We start from the raw sequence: 20,487 nt of genomic DNA, 5'->3' as shown, positions 1-20,487 counted from the left end.
CTCTCTACAAATGAAGGTCAATAGGTATCAGTAGAGTGATTATCACCTAAAATTATAGTATAAATTCAATATGAAAAAAAAGAAAAAAGAAAGAAAAATAGCTATATGTGATTGGATTTTGGAAAATCAGTCCTAATGCCACATTTGCGGACAGTTCAAATATTTATGACCAAAACAAGGCACTGTAAACTTTTGATCACCTTTGCAGCAATTTGAATCATAAGTCAGTATACATTGAATTACAATAATTTCTGAGAACTACTTCAACAGATGCATTACCTCCTTAACGGTAACACTGTAAAGTTCTAATTGTTTTATGCGTGACATTACTGCTGATTGCACGAATCTTTAAAAATTGCGTGACGCATGCGTGTATGCGCACACAAGAATTAAAATGTTTTGTTTCACGGAACAAGTTTCTTACGTTGGGAATCTTAGTCCCAAACATCAGCAGCCTGTTCCGTGAAACAAAATGCTTTTAAATCTTGTGTGCGCACACACGCATGCGTCACGCAATTTTTAAAGATTCGTGCAATCAGCAGTACGAGATAATAACTTCCGCATTATTTATTAGCTCTGGTTCCGCATTGTTATTGATATAAATTAATGCCGGTTCCACATGCCATGCACACTGAGATAGCTAGCGTATATACAAATATTTTTAAAAGCTTATTGTAGCTGGCATCTTGAACTTAGCTTCGTATAGCTATACAGTTTGCTATAGTACTGAAAGATTTTGCAATGACAACACTCAAAGCTTCTTTGTTAGTGATTCTGAGCCCCGTATTGATGACCATCGTTATTGTCACATGCTACATATTAGCGGTGACGTATGGACACGTTCCAGAATTGCTTCCCTACATTTGTGAGTGTGGAGCACTACCTCCTGAGAATTATGTCTACCGCATGGGAATGGTCACTTCAGCAGTCCTGCTAATTCTAAGCTGTCTGTTAGTGTATTGGGCGGACGAAGATTGGGCTTATGCAGGTTACGCATTATTGGCGGGGTTATCCTCTGTGCCGGGATTGACTGTTGCATCAGTGTTGAGCTATAAGGAAGATATAAATGTTCATATCCGTAAGTTGTTTATTAAATTATAAATAGTCAGTGCCATAATAATTAACACCGGAAGTAAATGACGCAATATATGTAATTAATTCCGTATATGTTATTGTGACCGCGGATTAGTCTCGCGTAGCCAGACCTTCTACGCGCTAGGCGCTTATCAATTTTTAGATTATAAGCGCTGGCTACGCCAGACTAACCGCGGATGTGACCAAGCCGGGCTTCCACACCAGGGGCGGATCCAGGGGGGAGCTTTGTGGGCTGAAGCCCCCCCCCTTCATATTTAGGCTTTACTTAAACAATATGCTGAGTATTATAATGAAATTTTGTCTTAGCATAGTTATATATGATCACTAATAATACAAATACTCATAAAACCACCTTATAAACATCTTTCCAAGGTATTATCAGTGGATTTAAGCTAAAGTTTATGCAACAAGTTCACATCACTTTTACAATTATATTACCACACTAGTACTAGCTTGTAATTAGTTGAACAATTGGTTTACTGTATGTTAAGTTAGAACTGTTTTTTGTTGTTTTTTTTCCTGAGCATACCAGCAGGGCTGACTGCTCAGTATAAATAAATAAAAATAAAATAAAAACAAGGACCTGGATCAGCATTGGAGGTGCACAAGATCGAGATACTCTAATAGAGCAGTCAGCTAACTACTCTAATAGAACATTCACTGGAAACATGTAGTTGGTTCTGTTATGGAATTTTTCCAAACCTGCCTGCGCCTATACATACAATGAAGTGCATTGGTCTGTTTAAAGGGCTTCATTCATCTACTTGTGTATAGTTAATATGTATGACAATACTTAATTCAGGTACACAATTACCATTGAAAATGCTCTCAGATTCAATCTTGTATTGTTCAAATTTCAAAATTTTCCACTTTCAACATTATTATTCTAACATACGCCTATTCAGTGTTGTGCAATTGTGAGAGGGGTGCATCATGTACTTGGTTGTCTGTACCTACCCAAACTTTTCCATTAGCAAAATGCTTCAGAGAGCCATACCTATAATCTAAAGGCAGTATATAAAATATCTACAGGCAGAAAATATTATGAATTTTATGTGGAAATGTCTCCAAATTGCAGTATTTTAGCATCTATTTTTCAAAAATTTTCCTGGGGGGGGGCATGCCCCCAGACCCCCCTAGTTCCAGCATCACCTCTACCCAAGAGATTAGTATTACCTTGAGTTAGCCCCCCCTTTTATAAATCTTAGATCCGCCCCATCCGATTCTTTGACTTCAAGCTGTGACTTACACTCACAGCAAGCTATTTGTCTAGAAAATTCTTTTCACAGTTCACAGTTTCATAGAAAGCCGGTCAAATTTTTGAAATTGATAACTAGCTATGGCATACTTCTACACAGAGCTATGATCCTTCGAACTCGTAAAACTGGATGTGTGTGGAAACCAAATCTGGTCACTTATTGTGTGGAGCACCTTGTGACATGTAGCTATACACACATAAGACCATGTGTGATCTATGGCATGGCCCCGAAAAGTTGCTATGGCTTTCATATTATGTGTTTTACGAGAAGACAAAAGTAGCTGAATATCTCTGCACTCGTATCGTATAGCTATATCCGTTTAAATGCCAGGTTTTTTAGGCCTGTGTTCTTATAATCCACTCTGAAAAACCTTATTGCTCCTTGTAGCAGCTGCAGTTGACATACTTTGACAAGACACTTTGTAGCAAGAGTACTGAAAATATTGATTATTAGGGATGCGGCGATTATGCCGGCATACACTGTAAAAATTTAGCAGTGAATTGCTCTGCCACAATACTCACTACTTTTTGTAGTGAACGTCACTACTTAGTGGTCAATGTAGTGACGTTCACTACAAAATTAGTAGTGAACGTCACTACACAAAAATAGTGAGTATTGTGGCAGACATTACACTGTTAAAAATAAAGAGTAACCACCACTCTGAGAGTTCCCAGTGTAGAGAGGATTTAACACCTCACACTGCTTGAAGGTTCTTAGCTTACTAATTTGTTAAGATGCCTTACTGTATAGTTATACTGATAGTAAAGTGTCAGTAAACTTAAGTATATGGAACATAATTATTTTACTAAGTTTTAAACTCTCAGTAAAACATCAGTGAATGCGGGTTTACTGAAAAACTACTAAAATAACAAACAATTAACTGTTCCATATACTGGGGATATACCACTGTAGTAAACTAAGATACTTCAAGCAGTGTCATGGAGAGTAACCAACACTCTGAAGAGAATAACCATTACTCTGAAGAGTAAGCGACACCACCTTCAGAGCATGTGTTACTCCCCAGTTACTCCTTTAGAGTAATGGTTACTCTCCAGGGGTGTTAAATCCTCCCTACAGTGGGAACTCCTAGAGAGTTGTGGTTACTCTTCATTTTAACAGTGTAGTAGTGACGTTCACTACATTTAGTAGTGACATTCACTAGTTTGTTTTTACTGTGTAATTTCGAGCATAATATCGGTATGTGTGGGAATCAGGAATTATGCTAGCATTTTGAGGTGATTATAAAGTTTTAACAGTAGGAAAATCTGCAGATTGCACAATTCCGTTAAGAAAGATCGAAATACTCTAATAGAGCAGACAGAAACTCTAATAGAACAGTCACTGAATCAAGACACATGGTATAGTGTATCGTGCGGCCCAAGAATCCGGCGCGCCACACCGTGAGTATATTAACAGGAAGAAAGTATACGCGATTTTCACACCTTTGTAGCTCCGTGATTCCTTATCCGATTGAAACCAAAGTTGCTACAGAAGTTCCGGTTATAGGTAGGAGAGTCCACATTCCAAATGTGAAGGAAATCGCTCAAGCCATTTCCGAGATACGAGCATGCAGCCAAAGCCGGTTAGGGTTTTTTCTTCTACTTCTTTTCGCACACTTCGCAAAATCCGCCATAAAACACGAATTCGTACTCCAATCGGGCTGAAATTTGGCACACTTAAAGGGCTCATTAAGGTGAATCTTATACTATTGTACCAAGTTTGGTAGAATCCGATGAAAGTTCACGGAATTTAATATGACCGATTATTTGCGTAAAAAATTTTTTTTTGCGTAAAATAAGGTCGAAGGTCTGTCACGCCCACAGGATAAACCGCGCTTGAAGGAATGAGCTGAAAATTGCTATGTAGATGGAGTAATTATCGTAGGAGTGCTTTTTTGTGGTTTGAAAGGAATCCAGTTAAAGGCCATCGAGATATGACACAAAACACAACCTGTGTCACAATTACGCGATCGATTTTTATGAATAAAAAAATATTAGTTTTCACGCCTACCAGGCAAACCGCTTAGAGCAATGAGCTGAAAATCAGTGTGTAGCTGGAATAATTATCATAGAAAGTCCTTGCAGTAGTACAGAAGAATCGGAGTACAAACCACTGAGTTATGATTCCAAAGCAACTACGTGTAGCATATGCGAGATCGAGATACGCTAATAGAACAGTCACCCTAATAGAGCATTCAGCTACGTTTATAACTTACTCCATTATAGAATTATATTACATTGCAAGTTATTCTGTAGGGAGTTCAGCTACACAAAGTTAATCTTATAGACAATTCAGCTACAAGCAAGTCACCCTGTAGAGAGTTCAGCTACAATCATGTTGCTGTAGAGATTCAGAGCATTATAAGTCACACTGAAGAGAATTCAACTATAAACAAGTCACCTTGTAGAGAGTTCACCTACAAGTCACTCTGTAGAGAATTCAGCTACAAACAAGTCACTATGTAAAGGGTTCAGCTACAAAAAGCTACCTAGTAGAGAGTTCATCTAGATCAGCTACAAACAAGTCACTTTATGCAATGTTCAGCTACAAGTAAGTTACTCTGTAGAGAGTTCAGCTACAAACAAGTCACTCTGTAGTACAAACAAGTCACCGTGGAGAGAGAGTTCAGCAACCAATCAAAAAACCACCATGTAAAAGAGTTCAGCTATACAAACAAGATATAACTCTATAGAGAGATCAGGTAGAAACTTAACAGATCACACTGTAGAGAGTTCAGCTAGAAACAAGTCATCCAGACTAAGTAGAGAGATCAACTAGAAAACATCACCTTGTAGAGAGTTCAAATCACCCTGCAGATAGTTCGACTACAAACAAATCACCCTATAGAGAGATTAGCTAGAAGAAGCCACCTTGTAAAGAGTTTAGCTACAAAGAAACTACCATGTAGAGAATTCAACTATGAACAGATCATCCTGTCAAGAGTTCAGCTAGAAACAAGTCATCCTGTAGAGAGATCAACTAGAAGAAGTTACCTTGTAGAGAGTTCAGCTACAAAGAAACAACCATGTAGAAAGTTCAACTGCAAACAAATCAAACTGTACAGAGTTCAGCTACAAACAAATCAAGCTGTAGAGAGATCAGCTACAAAGAAACCATCCTGTAGAGAGTTCAGCTACAATCACTATAGAGAGATCAGCTACAGTAGAAACAAATCATCTTGTAGAGAGTTCAGTTGCAAACAAATCACCCTGTAGAGAGTTCGGCCACCCTGTAGAGAGTTCAGCCACCCTGTAGAGAGTTCAGCTAGAACAAGTCACCTTGTAGAGAGTTCAGCTACAAAGAAACCACCATGTAGAGAGTTCAGCTGCAAACAAATCACCCTGTAGAGAGTTCAGCTAGAAACAAATCACCCTGAAAAGAGTTCAGCTACAAACAATGAGAGTTTCAGCTACAGTTCAGTTATGTAAGAAGTCACCTTATTAACTACAGTATGTGATAATCATCATTCAATGTTAAATATACAAATATTTCATCAGACAAAAGCTATACACACAATTACTTCCTTTGTTCCACAATTCCTGCAGTAGAGAAAAAAACAAGCTAAAAGGAAGCATCAAAGCCATATGGCCAGCTTTGTGGCTTGCAATACAAAAAGAAGTGATATCTAAACCAAAACAGCCAAGCTGTAAAAAAAGAGTGCAGCCCCCCAAAAAAGGTCAAGGTGAAAAAGGTGTGAAATCCAAGGTGGTGGCCAAGAAATGGCTGTGATGGTAGGTTAATGGCAAAAATTTTAATTGCGACAATTCAGGTGAATTTGGTACCAAATCCTAGTGGAGGAGGCAATGCAAATTCACCTGAATTGTCATAATTAAAATTTTTGCCATTAACCTACCATCACAGCCATTTCTTGGCCGCTGCCTTGGATTTCACATCTTTTTTCAACTTGGCCTTTTTGGGGGGCCGCACTCTTTTTTAAAGCTTGGCTGTTTTGGTTTAGATATTATTTACTCTAATAAAGCAGTCACATTGAAACGAAATACTCTAATACAGCAACCAGCTAAAGAAATTAAGACTATTGGAAGCTTAAACTTCAATGAAAATGGTCTGATACAGCAATAAACTGGCATTGTTAGCCAATTATGGTGGCATAATTTTGGGAATAATGGGCAATTCTCAAAAGCATAATAGGCGATTTTTTGAGCACTGCTCAAAAGCATAATGCTCAATTTTTAGAGCATAATAGCCTCATGCCTATTGATTATAGTAGCTAAGCATTTTCTACAAATTAAGCTGTATGCATACCACCTATAGCTATTTGTACTAGGTAGCACCCCTGGCCTTCATTTAAGACCTTTGTTCCCAGCTTTATTACGGATATAGCTCAGTATAATATATTATCAAGAGTCCATATTATGGACTCTTGATATTATGTTGCAACATGTGAGGTGACCACCCTTGTTTCCTTACCTTTTATCTCTAATTGAACTTAAAATTACTAATTATTCCCTGTACTTGTATGATATCTCAGTACGATTCATTCACATTGTGGCATTTCCTATAGCAAAAATATTCTTGCCTTAAAAGGCAACTTGAGTGCAAATCTAACATCCTGCAACTGAGATGTAAACGCCGGCAGTGTGTTGCAGTATTAAAAGATCATAATAGCCAATGCTCACACTCCAAGCAAGCGGCCATTATGGGGTGATCCGATCACTAGTAGCCATTCGGATTTTGATTGCTTACTGTATTAATATGCTGGCAGTCTGTGCGAAAGAAAAGAAATAGCCAGTGGCCCGCGTATTTAGATGAGTGCATGAATGGTAATTTTTGTAGTGACTGGATTGATCGTAGAGGTACTTCCAATGCTGCTCTTTGTTAGTAATGATGTGTAATGGGCTGGACATAACTGAAAATGAAGCCATTGATTTATCAGATTAAAAATTGAGGCATGAGTTTAGATCAATAATTGTATGGCACTATTGTCCATTTCGAAGTACATATGTGTGGGTTCACTCTAGTCAAACTGAACTATGTTAAAATAAGTCAGCAAACAAATATATAAAAGAAAAGTTTTAACCAATAAAAAAACAAGGTTGCATACACCTGTTGCAACCTGTGTAGTGGACATTACACTCACATTAGTGTAGCGAGCGTACATGCTAAATGTCCACTAGCACATTTGCAGATGCATGTATAGATAACCACCTTTTATGATTCCAATTCGAACTTAAAAGTGCTAAGCTTTACTTTAAATTACGGATACTTTCAAATGTGCAGCTTGTGGATTGGACTTAATATAAATTCTACACAAAACAGCCAATATGCAGCATTTAAAGTGTAGCTAGTGTCCAACAATGACTACAGTGATAGCCAATGCTGTCAGAGCCACAACCCTATATAGAATATGTTAAGTTGGTAGCATCAGCTTGACCTTGTAAATTTTTCGCATTATAACATCGTTGGTCCAATACCAGCTTTGCTAAATATGCATGTACACTTTTCTATGTGTAGTTCAATATCATACAGTACGATAGTACTGTATAGTAGGGATGATCAATGAAGTGTGGGAGTGGTCCACAAACAGAAACCCATGAAAAATCTTAGTAATGGATGTGGAATATTATATAAAGGTTTAGATTATAGCTTTACACTTGTGTTTATAGTACTTGTTACAGTACATTACTTTTGTTCTGTTTCATTGCATTGTAGTAGCAACATTCATGTTCTTCATACCATATTCCATCTACATGATGTTGTTTGGGTTTTGTTATGATGGAAAGAACCTAAAGATTTCTATCATGTCAGAAAATGTTAAGAAAGTGTGTGCTATAGTCATGATTGTTGCTGTGGTAATCAGTGCTTTCCTCTTCCTTTGTATCCTTTATGTACGCATATATATAGCTACCTTATATGTAGTTACTGAAATGTCAAGAGGTACAGTAGCAACTAAATTATAAAGGGGATTGTAAAGTAATACATCATACAGTATGATAGTACTGTATAGTAGGGGTTGGTAAGAAATCATATGGTTTCGTGGATTTTTGCACCTTAAAAAAACGGCCTTGCAATAAGTTTTACGCGAAAAAAACCACCTGGAATGTATTAGTACTGTTATAATAATGCTGTAACTTGGGTAAACTAAGCGAAATGCCTAATGTTTTAATGTACAGTGAGTTTCAAAAATTTTGAAATTCACTTACATCTCGCCTGCCTGCCTGCCTGCCTGCCTGCCTGCCTGCCTGCCTGCCTGCCTGCCTGCCTGCCTGCCTGCCTGCCTGCCTGCCTGCTGTAAGACCCGGTAGCACTAGGTGTATGGCTCCAGAAATTTCGGACAGCCACGAATCTGTTGTTCCGATTATGTTCTGTCCACTGCACCATGCTATTTGCTTTCCTCATTCAATCGCTTCTTTGTTCTTCTCGAAGGATAATTAATAGTCGAGGCACTTAATCGATCCACAGTGCAACAGTTGCTTCTCATGTTGAACACCATACTTAGTACTAATGACCAAACTGATGTAGTCTATCTTGACTTCAAAAAGGCTTTTGACAGTGTCCCCCACAAGGAACTGTTATTCAAACTTCGATCACTTGGAATTTCTGGCAAGCTTTAGTCATGGTTTGAATCATATCTACTTAATCGTTATCAGTGTGTGAAGATTAACAACTCTTTGTCTCATCTTCTCCCAGTTCTATCCGGAATCCCACAGAGAAGTATACTTGGCCCACTTCTATTTCTCATATATGTTAATGATATTCCGGACATCATTAAATTTTGTCTATTGTTTCTATTTGCAGACAACACCAAATGCATCAAAACTATCTCCTCACCACTAGATTCACTTAAACTTCAAGAAGACTTAAATAATTTAAACTTTTGGAGTACCCACTGGAATCTTCTATTCGGTCTATCAAAAATCTTTCTGCTATCTTTTAAAAGGAAATCTCCAACATCTTACAATATCGGCACTTCCCAGATTTCTTGCGTTGATACATACAGAGATCTAGGAATTATGGTATCAAGCGACCTGTCATGGGATGCTCACTATAACCACATTATCTCCAAATCCTATCAGGTACTTGGACTTCTAAGAAGATCTTTCTCCCTACAAAATTATGTCCAAGCCAAATCTCGACTATATACCTCTCTTATTAGATCCCAGTTTTTCTACTGCTCGGTCATCTGGAAACCCCACCTAATTAAGCACATTCAACAACTCGAACGTGTTCAGAGGCGTGCAACTAAATACATTCTAAATGATTACTCTACTGACTACAAGTCTCGTCTTATTAATCTCCATATGCTACCCCTGATGTACATTCTTGATGTAAATGATGTGATGTTCTTTCTTAAAAATCTCAACAACCCCCACAATGGATTTGACATCAGTAATTTCATTAAATTTGCAACTGGTCACACACGTCTAGCTTCTGGAAACAAGCTACTCCAAACAAGATCACCTGACAATTCCACTAGTAACTTTTATTTTAACCGGCTTCCTCGCATCTGGAATGCCCTTCCCGTTATCAACTATCAGGACAACCCACTCAAGATAAAGGCCAAACTTTTAGATTATCTGTGGAATCATTTCACTGCCAATTTCACCTCCAACAACACCTGCTCTTTTTCATTTCTATGTCCATGCTCAAAGTGTTCAAAGATTCCTCACCAACCTAACTTCAACTCCCTTTAACTGTTAATTTCCCCCCCTTTTAAGTAATCTAGTAAGTAAACTTAGCTTTGTAGCTAATCACTACTACAATTTAGCTTCCGGCCACTGACACAGGATGTCAGTGGACCATCAGTGTGCTGCCATATGCCCCGATTCTATCATACCAACATCTGCAACTTGTATGTATGTATGTATATGTACACTGTAAAGTTCATTATTATTATTATTATTACTAGGACCGCGTCACATACAACCAAGTACATACACCAACGTTGCAACCTACCCATTGGGCAAGTATAAACAGTGCCATAGGAAACACTCAGAGCAGTGTGCGTGTACCTGTGAAAATGATACATATGCATACGTACACAGGCAAGGGAGTTTAACTGGCATCAGAAAACCACAATACTAAAACACAACCTACACAAAAAACCAAGTTAAGTTAGCTATATTGAAAGTAACTATATATTGTAGGTGTGACGTGTCTCTGAAGATGACTCAGCAGTGAAGTGAGGCTATGCAGAATAAGGGATATGGTGAAGGCACAATTAGCAATTGATCCCAATCAAGCCAATATGGCACAACAGACTCTGTTGTAACTAGAGGCCACTGGTGATGTACCTGTATATCAGCGGTGTGGCATTGGCAAAGTGATCACAGTCTATAATATTATGCATACAGCCTTGCACAACATACAGGAGATAGTTACACATTGTTGTATATGCAGCACTGCATCAGCTTCTTGTTTAGCTATTACAGACTCACAGTAGACTAGGAGTCAGTTAAGCCGAGTGGTCCAGCCGCCAGCAAGCCAGATGAAGGTGGCGGTCAGTATAATGAAAATAATTCCAGCCGCTAGCAAGCCAGATGAAGGATGAAGAGTACAAGTATTACATTACTCATTACCTTGCTGTTCCAGCTGGTTGTTTATAAACGCATCAGCTGGTATCCCAACTGGTCATCAGCTGGTCCTTCACTGCATGACGCCTGGAGCGCATATCCTGCACACAAAATACAGTTACAAACATTTAAACATACTTGTAATGTTGTTGCTTGTAATGTCATCTTAGTGTAGAGTAGATCTTGTAATGTTGTTGCTTGTAATGTCATCTTAGTGTAGAGTTAATCTTGTAATGTCATCTTAGTGTAGAGTAGAGTGTGGTGGATGGGAGTGCCAACTTGGGCCGGTTCTTCTTTCTTTTTTTTTAAAAAAAAATGTAATGTTGTTGCTTACCAGTAAAGTGGCGCCTGGCCTCTCCGCGGACGTTTACTAATCTTCTCGTTCAAGCAATCTGTAATTAAACAAGGGCGTGGTGCCGGGCGTTATATAGAATTACACGTACGGTAAAGTCATCAGCACGAACAGGCGTACTTATCATACGGTTGTGCCTTCATTCACAGGCGAATCTATCCCCGCTTAGTTCATGTCTCTAGGCCTCGTAGTTTTCTCAAACATTATTTATTATTTATTCATTCATTATTAATGACGTAATTTAAACCGCATTTCTTATTATTCTTACTACTTGGTTGTATAATTAATAGTTGCGGCGCGCGCTACAACCCAAACACGTGATTTTAACGAAGTGTGAGTACATGTGCGTAAAGTGAGGGTGAACGGGTGTAGAGTACCCAAGGAGTTGTCTCTAGCATTTATTAACGCTGGGTAGTTGTTTTACATAGTCTTAATTACCAGTTTAGCTTTCTTGTGAGGTAGCTAGCTAATAATGTCTGAGGGGCGGATCCACCTCAGGATCCAGACTTCTAAAAGCGAGGGTTCCACTGTTATAATGGTGGACTCTCTAGCAATGTTTTACTGTAAAATCATCAATATTTAGGCCATTAGAAATGCAGCTGAAGTCGTTATCAGTTGTTGTAATACCTTTAAAAAGACAAAACGATAGTTATTTTTAGAGGCACTTATTGCGTACGAAAGTACCGTAGGCGGGGAAAGTTACGCGTGGGAAAAGTTTCGAGAATGGCACTCTACCCTGTATACCAGCGGAAAAGTTTCGCGATGCTGATTGTGCATAATTATTTCTTACTGTACACAGGGCCGCCCAGAGAAATTAAGGGGCCCAGGGCAAAGAGTTAAAGTGGGGCCCTTGACTCAAGTTGTAAGGTGAAGACCAAAAAAAAAAAGGTCACAACCTGCTGGCAATGACAATAACTACCCATCACCAACCATATCAAAGCTTGCTACACTGCTCCTCTGAAGAATACTGTGACTGCTCTATTAGAGTATTTAGATCTGACTGCTCTATTAGAGTATATCGATCTTTTAAACATGGCCCTTCATGGGGCCTCCTGGGGCCCGGGGCAAAATGCCCCAGTTGCCCCCCCCCCCTGTGGGCGGCCCTGACTGTACAAGTACAAGCATGTTAACAGTCCAGCAAGCTAACCGGCGTAAAATATTCACGATGGTTAGCTACTGCAATCGCGAAATTCGCAAAACTTTTCCCACACGTAACTTTCTCCGCTTACGGTAAAAGATAGCTGCTTCAAGTGATATTTATACTATGTGGAAAACAAGAGTATAATAGCTAGAGAACAAACTAGCTATTTAAAAAATTAAAAATTTCAAAAGGAAGTATAGGGGTTGATATAATACACGCTACAAAAAGTAAGGAAACAAGCTCAAAAATGTTACAGCTGAAATGAGAAATGATCCAGCAGTAAAAAGTAAGGAAACAAGATTATACAACTACTTGCTAAAATGAGACACACTTTAATCCCTACTTTTGGCTAATTTGATGGTCTCATTTCAAGATGCTAGCCAAAAGTAGGCATTAAAGTGTGTCTCATTTTAGCAAGTAGTCGTATAATCTTGTTTCCTTACTTTTTACTGCTGGATCATTTCTCATTTCAGCTGTAACATTTTTGAGCTTGTTTCCTTACTTTTTGTAGTGTGTATTATATCAACCCCTACTTCCTTTTCAGTGAAAATTTCAAGTTTTTAAATTGCTAGTACTCAATATGAATTGCAATGATATTAGTGACAATTCCGTCCCTGTTGTACTATATGTGACTGAATTTGACAAAACAAGGCTTCGACGCACAAAACTTCGTTAGGAGATATGGCGATTTTAAGGGTGGGGACTATTCTACGGAACGGAACGGAACGGAACGGAATGATGGACTAAACCACGGAACGGAACGCTTTCTCAAATTGAAGCTTGCAACTTACCATTGCTGAAACTTCCCTTATAAGTTAGCAGTGGCATCTCCAGTGGGTGATTAAACATAAGACAAAAAGAATTAACGGATCGATTGTGGGTTTTTGTTGGTTGTCATTAGTAACGAAGTATTATTGTGGGATGAGCTGTATCAGTGATGTTCATCCATACGGAAGGGAACTTTATGTGAGCTGTTTTTCTTATTTAGACGTTAGAAAACAGTCTGGGCCGGTCTTTCAAGTCATAAGTCAGTGTATAAATAAAGCAAGCAGGAAGATACTGGTAACAGGAAAGAGCCAGCTGAATTACTAAACTTGAAGAATTTTGTGCAGTGTGTGAGGAGCAAATATTTTGGCAGACCGCAAGGAGGGTATATTCTGCAAACATCACTGAAGTGTATGCATGGAGTTATTTATATATTAACAGCTGGTGCAGTGGACTAAAATGCCGTATTCAATAGTGAGCTGATTTTATCTGTTGCACAATTCAAGGATGTGTCTGACTGCTAGCCTTGAATCAGGCTAAATGCCAAAACTCCAAGATCAGCCAAATCTCTATTATAAGCCGCATGTGAAACCATGCCCGTAGCCACCAGGCAAACGTGATTTGGACCAGGATGTGTGTGTAATTTCAATGTATCTAGTCAGACCTGAAATAGAACACACATTAATTACATACCACCTAAATATAAGAATCCTAGGATTTCTTAAGTGTAACATTTCACATGCTTCACTTCAAACAAAACAGGTTAAATTTGTTCGTCTATTTTCAAGTGATTCCCAGTCCAGCTGGTCCATGAAATTACAATGGGATCACATGTATTTGTTACAGTGCGGGCTGTCCTGTGTTGGATCTACTCTAGAGTTGAAATTTCAAGGTAGACTCACTGCCAATGTACTGACACTAGTACTGTTGTAGCATGTTTAAGTGGAGGATAAATGAAATAGTAATGCTAGATTATTTATGTATACAAATTTTTCATAATGAAATTGATATCCCATTTTGATTTGTACTTCCACTTTGCAACATATTCAAGAACAAGAAGCTACCACACTTAATCTCCAACCACTGTCATTAATTAACCAAGATCTCACTAGTCTGTAATTCACCTTACTGTAGTGATTTTATTGATTCATCTGTATGTTTTCTTCATTTTCCTTTGAAGTTGTACCAAGAGTTTCATAATAAGGAGAGTGTCTAACTTGAATGCATTCACCAAACACCCTGCTTAAAGTAACACCTCGGCCTTATTTCAGAACAAAGGCTTTACCTTCTTCAGCAACACTAATCAACAGTTTTCTATCCCCCAGTAAAGGTGTTGATTTGATGAAAGGTGAACTTTACGCAGGGTGTTTGTACAGGCCATACTGAGAGTTAGACACTCTCCCCCATACAAATCAGTATTATGAACTCTTGGTTGTACAGTATAGGTAAACAAAGATAAGTTTCTCTCCCATCTTATTCTAGGATTTCTATTGACAAGGAAAATTCAATTATTTGTATACAGGCTCAAAATTGAGAAAATATAAAGAAAGTGAATTAATATTATACAGTCAGTTTGCTTTTGGATATTTAATGTCTCCAACCACAACAAAAATTCGATGAATCCATGCATCTCATCACTGGTCGTTTGAACATTCTGAAAGTGATACCTCACTCAATCAACCATATATTCTGTTTATTAGACTGAATAAAGTCATGATTACCTAAACAATCACTTAATTAATGTTTTATAATTATCCTATTCCATTTTCCTGGAGGTTCCACTGATAAAATGCAATTTCAGCTATGATAGCAGCTAGCCAAGCTGCAAGTTGATTCAGAAAGCATTCCATTCTGTAAAATAGACCCCATCCAGAATTCAACTCAGTACTCAGGCTGAGATAGCTGACAATAGTCCACTACTCTGTTAATGAATCATTGATGTTCACACAATATAGCCTCCTTGAGGTATCTGAATGTTTGCTCCTCACACACTGCACAAAATTTCTTTAGATTCTGCTTAGACTGAGTTGATTCAGCTTGTCACCATACTTGTTTCCTTTGTAGTGTAGCTAGCTATACACATACTGATTATGCCGATTAGAAAGGCTGGGCCTCAGACTGTACATTCTAAAGTCAAGTAAGTAAAAATAACTCACATCTAGTAAAAACAAGTCATGCATTAAGTTCCCTACTTGATATATCCGAAGATGAACACACTGAGTCAGCTATTCCCACAATTAGTACTTCGTTACTAATGACAACCAACAAGAACCCACAATTGATCCATAAATTCGTTTTATCTTTCTTGGGGTACGTTTGATTACCTGCTGGAAGTGCCACTGATAACTTGTACAGCAATGGTAAGCTGCAAGCTTCAATCTGAGAAAGCATTCCGTCCCGGGTACTGATGAAAGCCGGAATGGAACGGAATGGAATCAATAGGGGGCGTGCGCCAAGTTAAAAAATCGTTTAAATAGATTGTGTACTGTTTCCAACTTTCACACAATAACTAGAATTGTTAGAATTAGTTCGCTTCTGCTATAAACATGCTAGAAAACATTTGCTCGACGGCTCTATTTAATGCCCACTGCAAGAATGCGTTGTACAATCGTCTAAGCTGAACAACGATCATCTAGCTAAGCTGTTAACCTATTTTTTTAATATAACATACTGCAGTTTGCGAACTCTCGTAAATCGCTGCCAATAATGGTAGAATTATAGTCGCTTCAGAAAACCAGCGACACATGTACAAAAAGGTTTGAATACCGCTACAACATGAAAATACTACAGTAGTTTACCTCTTGGAATGGTAAGGAAGTACTGGTAACACAGGATTAAACTAAACTGGATGGATTTTATTTACACACACCTTACCATGTGGTGGGCATTTAATAGAACTTTCGAGCGCACGATTACTAGTATGCCTATAAACAGAAACAAACTAATTCTAGCATAATTCTAGTTATTGTGTGACAGTTGGAAATAGCGCACAATCTGTTTAAAACGATTTTTAACATGGCGCGCGCCCCGATCGATTCCGTTCCGTTCCATTCCGGCTTTCATCAGTACCCTTCCGTCCCGCAGTTTAGTCCATCATTCCGTTCCGTAGAATAGACCCCACCATTTTAAGTCATCATTGTGTAATAACTTCCCAGTACCTACAGCTGTGTAAACGAAATTTGCACCAATTATTCATCAATTTACTAGCTATCACTGAGTGGGTGTATAAATTTCTTATACCCAAAATTTGCCCTGTTTTGGGCAGCTTTTTTCGAGCGGGTAATAATATCACAGGTGGTAGTAATAGGGTGGGAGGGTAGTAATAGGGTGGAGGGTGGTGGGTGGGCCTAATATAGGGGTATAAAATGAAGTAAGAAGACGAATGGAATTCAGAGGCCAAGTTTGGGCCCTCCATGGCCCTCAAATCACTCCAAATTGACTGACAACACTATTGGCGAGCTCTCTGTGAAGTCCCAGCTCACTACACACCATTATCACAAAGCCATGGCCATTTAGCTAATGACGCCGATCTCCCACTCGTGGTTTTGACAGGGTCGGAAGAAAGCTGCTACAGAAACCAGACTTGCCAGTCCTGAAGGAAGTACAGTGTGGAATATGATAGTGTGTTAGACCAGCAATCCATTTCTGGTAAAAACGTAAGTTTGATTTTGTGTGTGTGGAAGCCTGGTTATATGAAATCCGGTCACATATACATTATATCATGATGTACACTGATCTATAAAATGAGACAAGGTGAACATTAATGTTGGTTAGAAAATGTTTCCAGCACTGCCCATTTTTTTACAATACCAGAAAGATAAAAATCTTTGTCTCTATAAAAGTGTTTAGTTGTGTGACTAAAGAGTCCTGTATATTTTGCATGCAGTCTAAGGTGTTACAGCTGCATGGAGGAAATGGAAAATTGGAGCTATATGTGACCGGATTGCATAACAAGGCTTCCACACACACAAAATCAAACTTACGATTTTACCAGAAATGGATTGCTAGTCTAATACACTATCATATTTCACACTGTACTTCCTTCAGCACTGACAAGTCTGGTTTCTGTAGCAGCTTTCTTCCGACCCTGTCAAAGCCACGAGTGTGAGATTGGCACCATCAAATGGCCATGGCTTTGTGATAATGGTGTGTAGTGAGCTGGGACTTCACAGAGAGCTCGCAAATAGTGTTCTCAGTCAATTTGGAGTAATTTGAGGGCCATGGAGAGCCCAAACTTGGCCTCTGGATTCCAATCGTCTTCTTACTCCATTTTATACCCGTATATTCCATCTGTGATATTATTACCCGCTCGAAAAAAACTGCTCAAAACAGGGCAAATTTTGGGTATCAGAAATGTATACACCCACTCAGTGATATAGCTAGTGAACAGATGAACAATTGGTGCAAATTTTGTTTGCACAGCTATAGGCACTGGAAAGTTATTACACAATGATTCCTTAAAATCGCCATATCTCCTAACAAAGCTTTGTGCGTCGAAGCCTTGTTTTGTCAAATTCAGTCACATATATATTTTTGAGATGGCTTTTGGATCCTAATCAAACATGATCAAGAAACTCTAATAGAACAGTCAAATGCCCCCAATAAATCAGGCTTTTGTGCAACGTGCCAAGTCACTATACTAAATAGTCCATAAGCATAAAATTGGTATAGCCGTACTGTAACCATTTTTGGGAATGGAGAGGCCATTTTTCTATTTGAGTATTAAACCTGATACAATAATTTTATTTAGTACATTTGTAATGTCTTAGCCTAGTCCATGTTGTATCACTCCAAAGATCTGTATACTCATGACATGTCCAATAACTGCATGGATTAGACCATATAGCTACTACATCTTGTGTGTGGCTCTGCATGCAAATTGATGTCATTTATAGTCCTTCTTTTTAGTGCCAAAATATAATGCACTATACAGTAAGCTTCATTAATCATAATGAATATGATCATCTTGACTCTTTGATGTACATTTTATACACTAACTAAGATAGCAATGCCAAAGTGTGTTTAGTGTTTCATATAGCTACAGAAGAAGTCCTACTATAAGTATTCGAAACATACCAACTGTTTTGTGATATGAAAACTGATTACCTTACATCCACTGCAATAAACATATAGTTACTTATGTATGCTACATAAATGTGGCCAAATAGTATGTGTGTGTGTGTGCATAATATAATAGTCAGTAGGGCAATGATTCCTTGACAAGCTGCCACAGTGACATGTCTTTCGGCTCATTCTATCCTTAAAGCTGTTTTGGAATGGTACGTTTTATATGCACAGCATAATAGTCCACAACATGTTTTGATACTGTGTGATAGCTATACAATTATATAGTTATGAAAAATATGTACGTATGTTATATGTCATCATGCACAATAGCAGTATAGCCATATTGATAACACTTTGGTGTTGTTGCTTCTATTCTATAGGGTTGGATCAATAGCAGTTGGTGTCTTCAATATGACCTTCTATAGTGATTTGCAAAAGTTTAAAGTAAAGTTCTTTCATGTAGAAGATGTAAAGAAGTCTAAGTAGCTAGTCACATGGCATCCAGCTGAACTAACTACAGTAGCTATGACAACTTAACTATATATAGTTCTGTCTATTTGAATAATTATAGACAGAGAATCATATGCTTTAAAGATACCACTTTTAGTGGAACCACATACAGCAATTATTTATAACAAACACAAGGAAAAAATAGTAAATTTAAGGAAATTGATCACTAATTTTTCCTTGTACTTGTTTGTTTACTTTTTTGTAAAATAATTATGACTAGTTATGGCACCAATGAAATCAGATGAAAAAATTATTTAGCCTGGTACCATAACTCTTGATACAATTTTTATGTAAACTTTGATAAGAACACAATAATGGTGCATCAGGTAAAACAGTGTTGCTTTAACCACAAAACAATTTCGGTTACAATATTTGAGCAGCCTATAGGCTAACAACAAAAGGCCAAGTATACTAACAAGACTGAAAATACAAAGTTGCTTATTGACTTTATTGAAAAGGTGAGCAATGAACAGTCATAACATTATAGTTATTAGTAGGAGAATTTAATTATATCAAGTGGGAGGCATTTACTTGGTAATATTCAAGCTCTGCTCCTCTAGAGGCATAATTCACTTGCACACTACATCACCATGTGCGTGTCTGAACCAACATGTTTCAAATCTGGAGTATTACCAAAGGACCTAATGAAGAGGGCATGATGACAAGTGGTTTATCTTAATTACCACTGTTGGGTATAAAGTGTCTAATTAACTTCCCTACTTTCTTTCTACTTAACAACAACTACTGACAACTTTGCATGATCATGCTAGGATTCAGATGGTTGCAGATTCAAGACTTCATCATGAATTTTTCTCCTTTCTGCTACTTTTCAAACATACTGTTTTAAGCATGTTGTAAGACCGTCCTACAAACTTTCAGCCCTTGTGTATAGTGTAAAGCCCCAATTTATTATATACAACTATCTTAGGTCTTAGGTAGCAAGCATTGATTGGGAAGGAATGTTAAGGTCCACTGTATCTAGTAGCTACATGTACATGACCCATAAATAGGATACACTCTTCCCAGCAAGAGTGTGTTCAACCCAGAGTATGAGTCAAAGCCGAAATGTAATAATATTATCTAATCAAAAACAGCTAAGCTGTAAAAAAGGTGCGGCCCCAAAAAGGCCATGGTGAAAAAAGATGTGAAATCCAAGGTGGCGGCCAAGAAATGGCTGTGATGGTAGGTTAATGGTAAAAATTTTAATAACGACAATTCAGGTGAATTTGGTCTTGGCACAAAATTCACCTGGATTGTCGTTATTAAAATTTTTACCATTAACCTACCATCACAGCCATTTCTTGGCCGCCACCTTGGATTTCACATCTTTTTTCACCATTGCCTTTTTGGGGCCGCACCTTTTTTACAGCTTAGCTGTTTTTGATTAGATTTCACTTCTTTTTGTGTTTGTATACCCCAAAGCCGGCCATAGGCTGGCTTTGGGGATTTTCTTTTCTTTACCACAAGAAGAAGAAAAGATGAAGTAGATGTTAAATACTTTAAATATTTTATCAGCAAATGTACAAATTATATATATATATATATATATATATATATATATAATACATATATTTATTACAGAACACTCTACACGGTGGTTTCTTTATAACTGAACACTCTACAAAGTGACTTCTTGTAGCTGATATTTCTACAGGGCGATTTGTTTGTAGCTGAACTCTCTACATGATGGTTTCTTTGCAACTGAACTCTCTACAACATGGTTTCTTTGCAGCTGAACTCTCTACAAGGTAACTTCTTCTAGCTGAT

At 38.0% G+C, this 20,487-nt stretch overlaps 1 protein-coding gene across 1 annotated transcript; it reads left to right on the top strand.

The window, feature by feature from the left end:
- The first annotated feature begins 656 nt into the window (after positions 1–656).
- On the top strand, positions 657–18,824 carry LOC136262352 (uncharacterized). The gene is made up of 4 exons (XM_066056594.1): positions 657–1,078; positions 8,025–8,189; positions 18,377–18,422; positions 18,591–18,824. The coding sequence occupies exons 1-4, from the start codon at positions 742–744 to the stop codon at positions 18,694–18,696; spliced, it is 654 nt and encodes a 217-aa protein (XP_065912666.1). The 5' UTR covers positions 657–741; the 3' UTR covers positions 18,697–18,824.
- Positions 18,825–20,487: the final 1,663 nt, after the last annotated feature.

This window comes from Dysidea avara, chromosome 7, assembly GCF_963678975.1.
Source record: "Dysidea avara chromosome 7, odDysAvar1.4, whole genome shotgun sequence".
NCBI lineage: Eukaryota > Metazoa > Porifera > Demospongiae > Dictyoceratida > Dysideidae > Dysidea > Dysidea avara.
This window is presented reverse-complemented; position numbering and strand designations above follow the sequence as displayed.

Coding starts and splice junctions, on each gene's coding strand:
- LOC136262352 (XM_066056594.1), top strand. CDS start 742: ATGACAACACTCAAAGCTTCTTTGTTAGTGATTCTGAGCCCCGTATTG. Junction 8,190..18,376: donor CAGTGCTTTCCTCTTCCTTT/GTATCCTTTATG, acceptor AAGCTGCCACAG/TGACATGTCTTTCGGCTCAT. Junction 18,423..18,590: donor CTTAAAGCTGTTTTGGAATG/GTACGTTTTATA, acceptor TCTATTCTATAG/GGTTGGATCAATAGCAGTTG.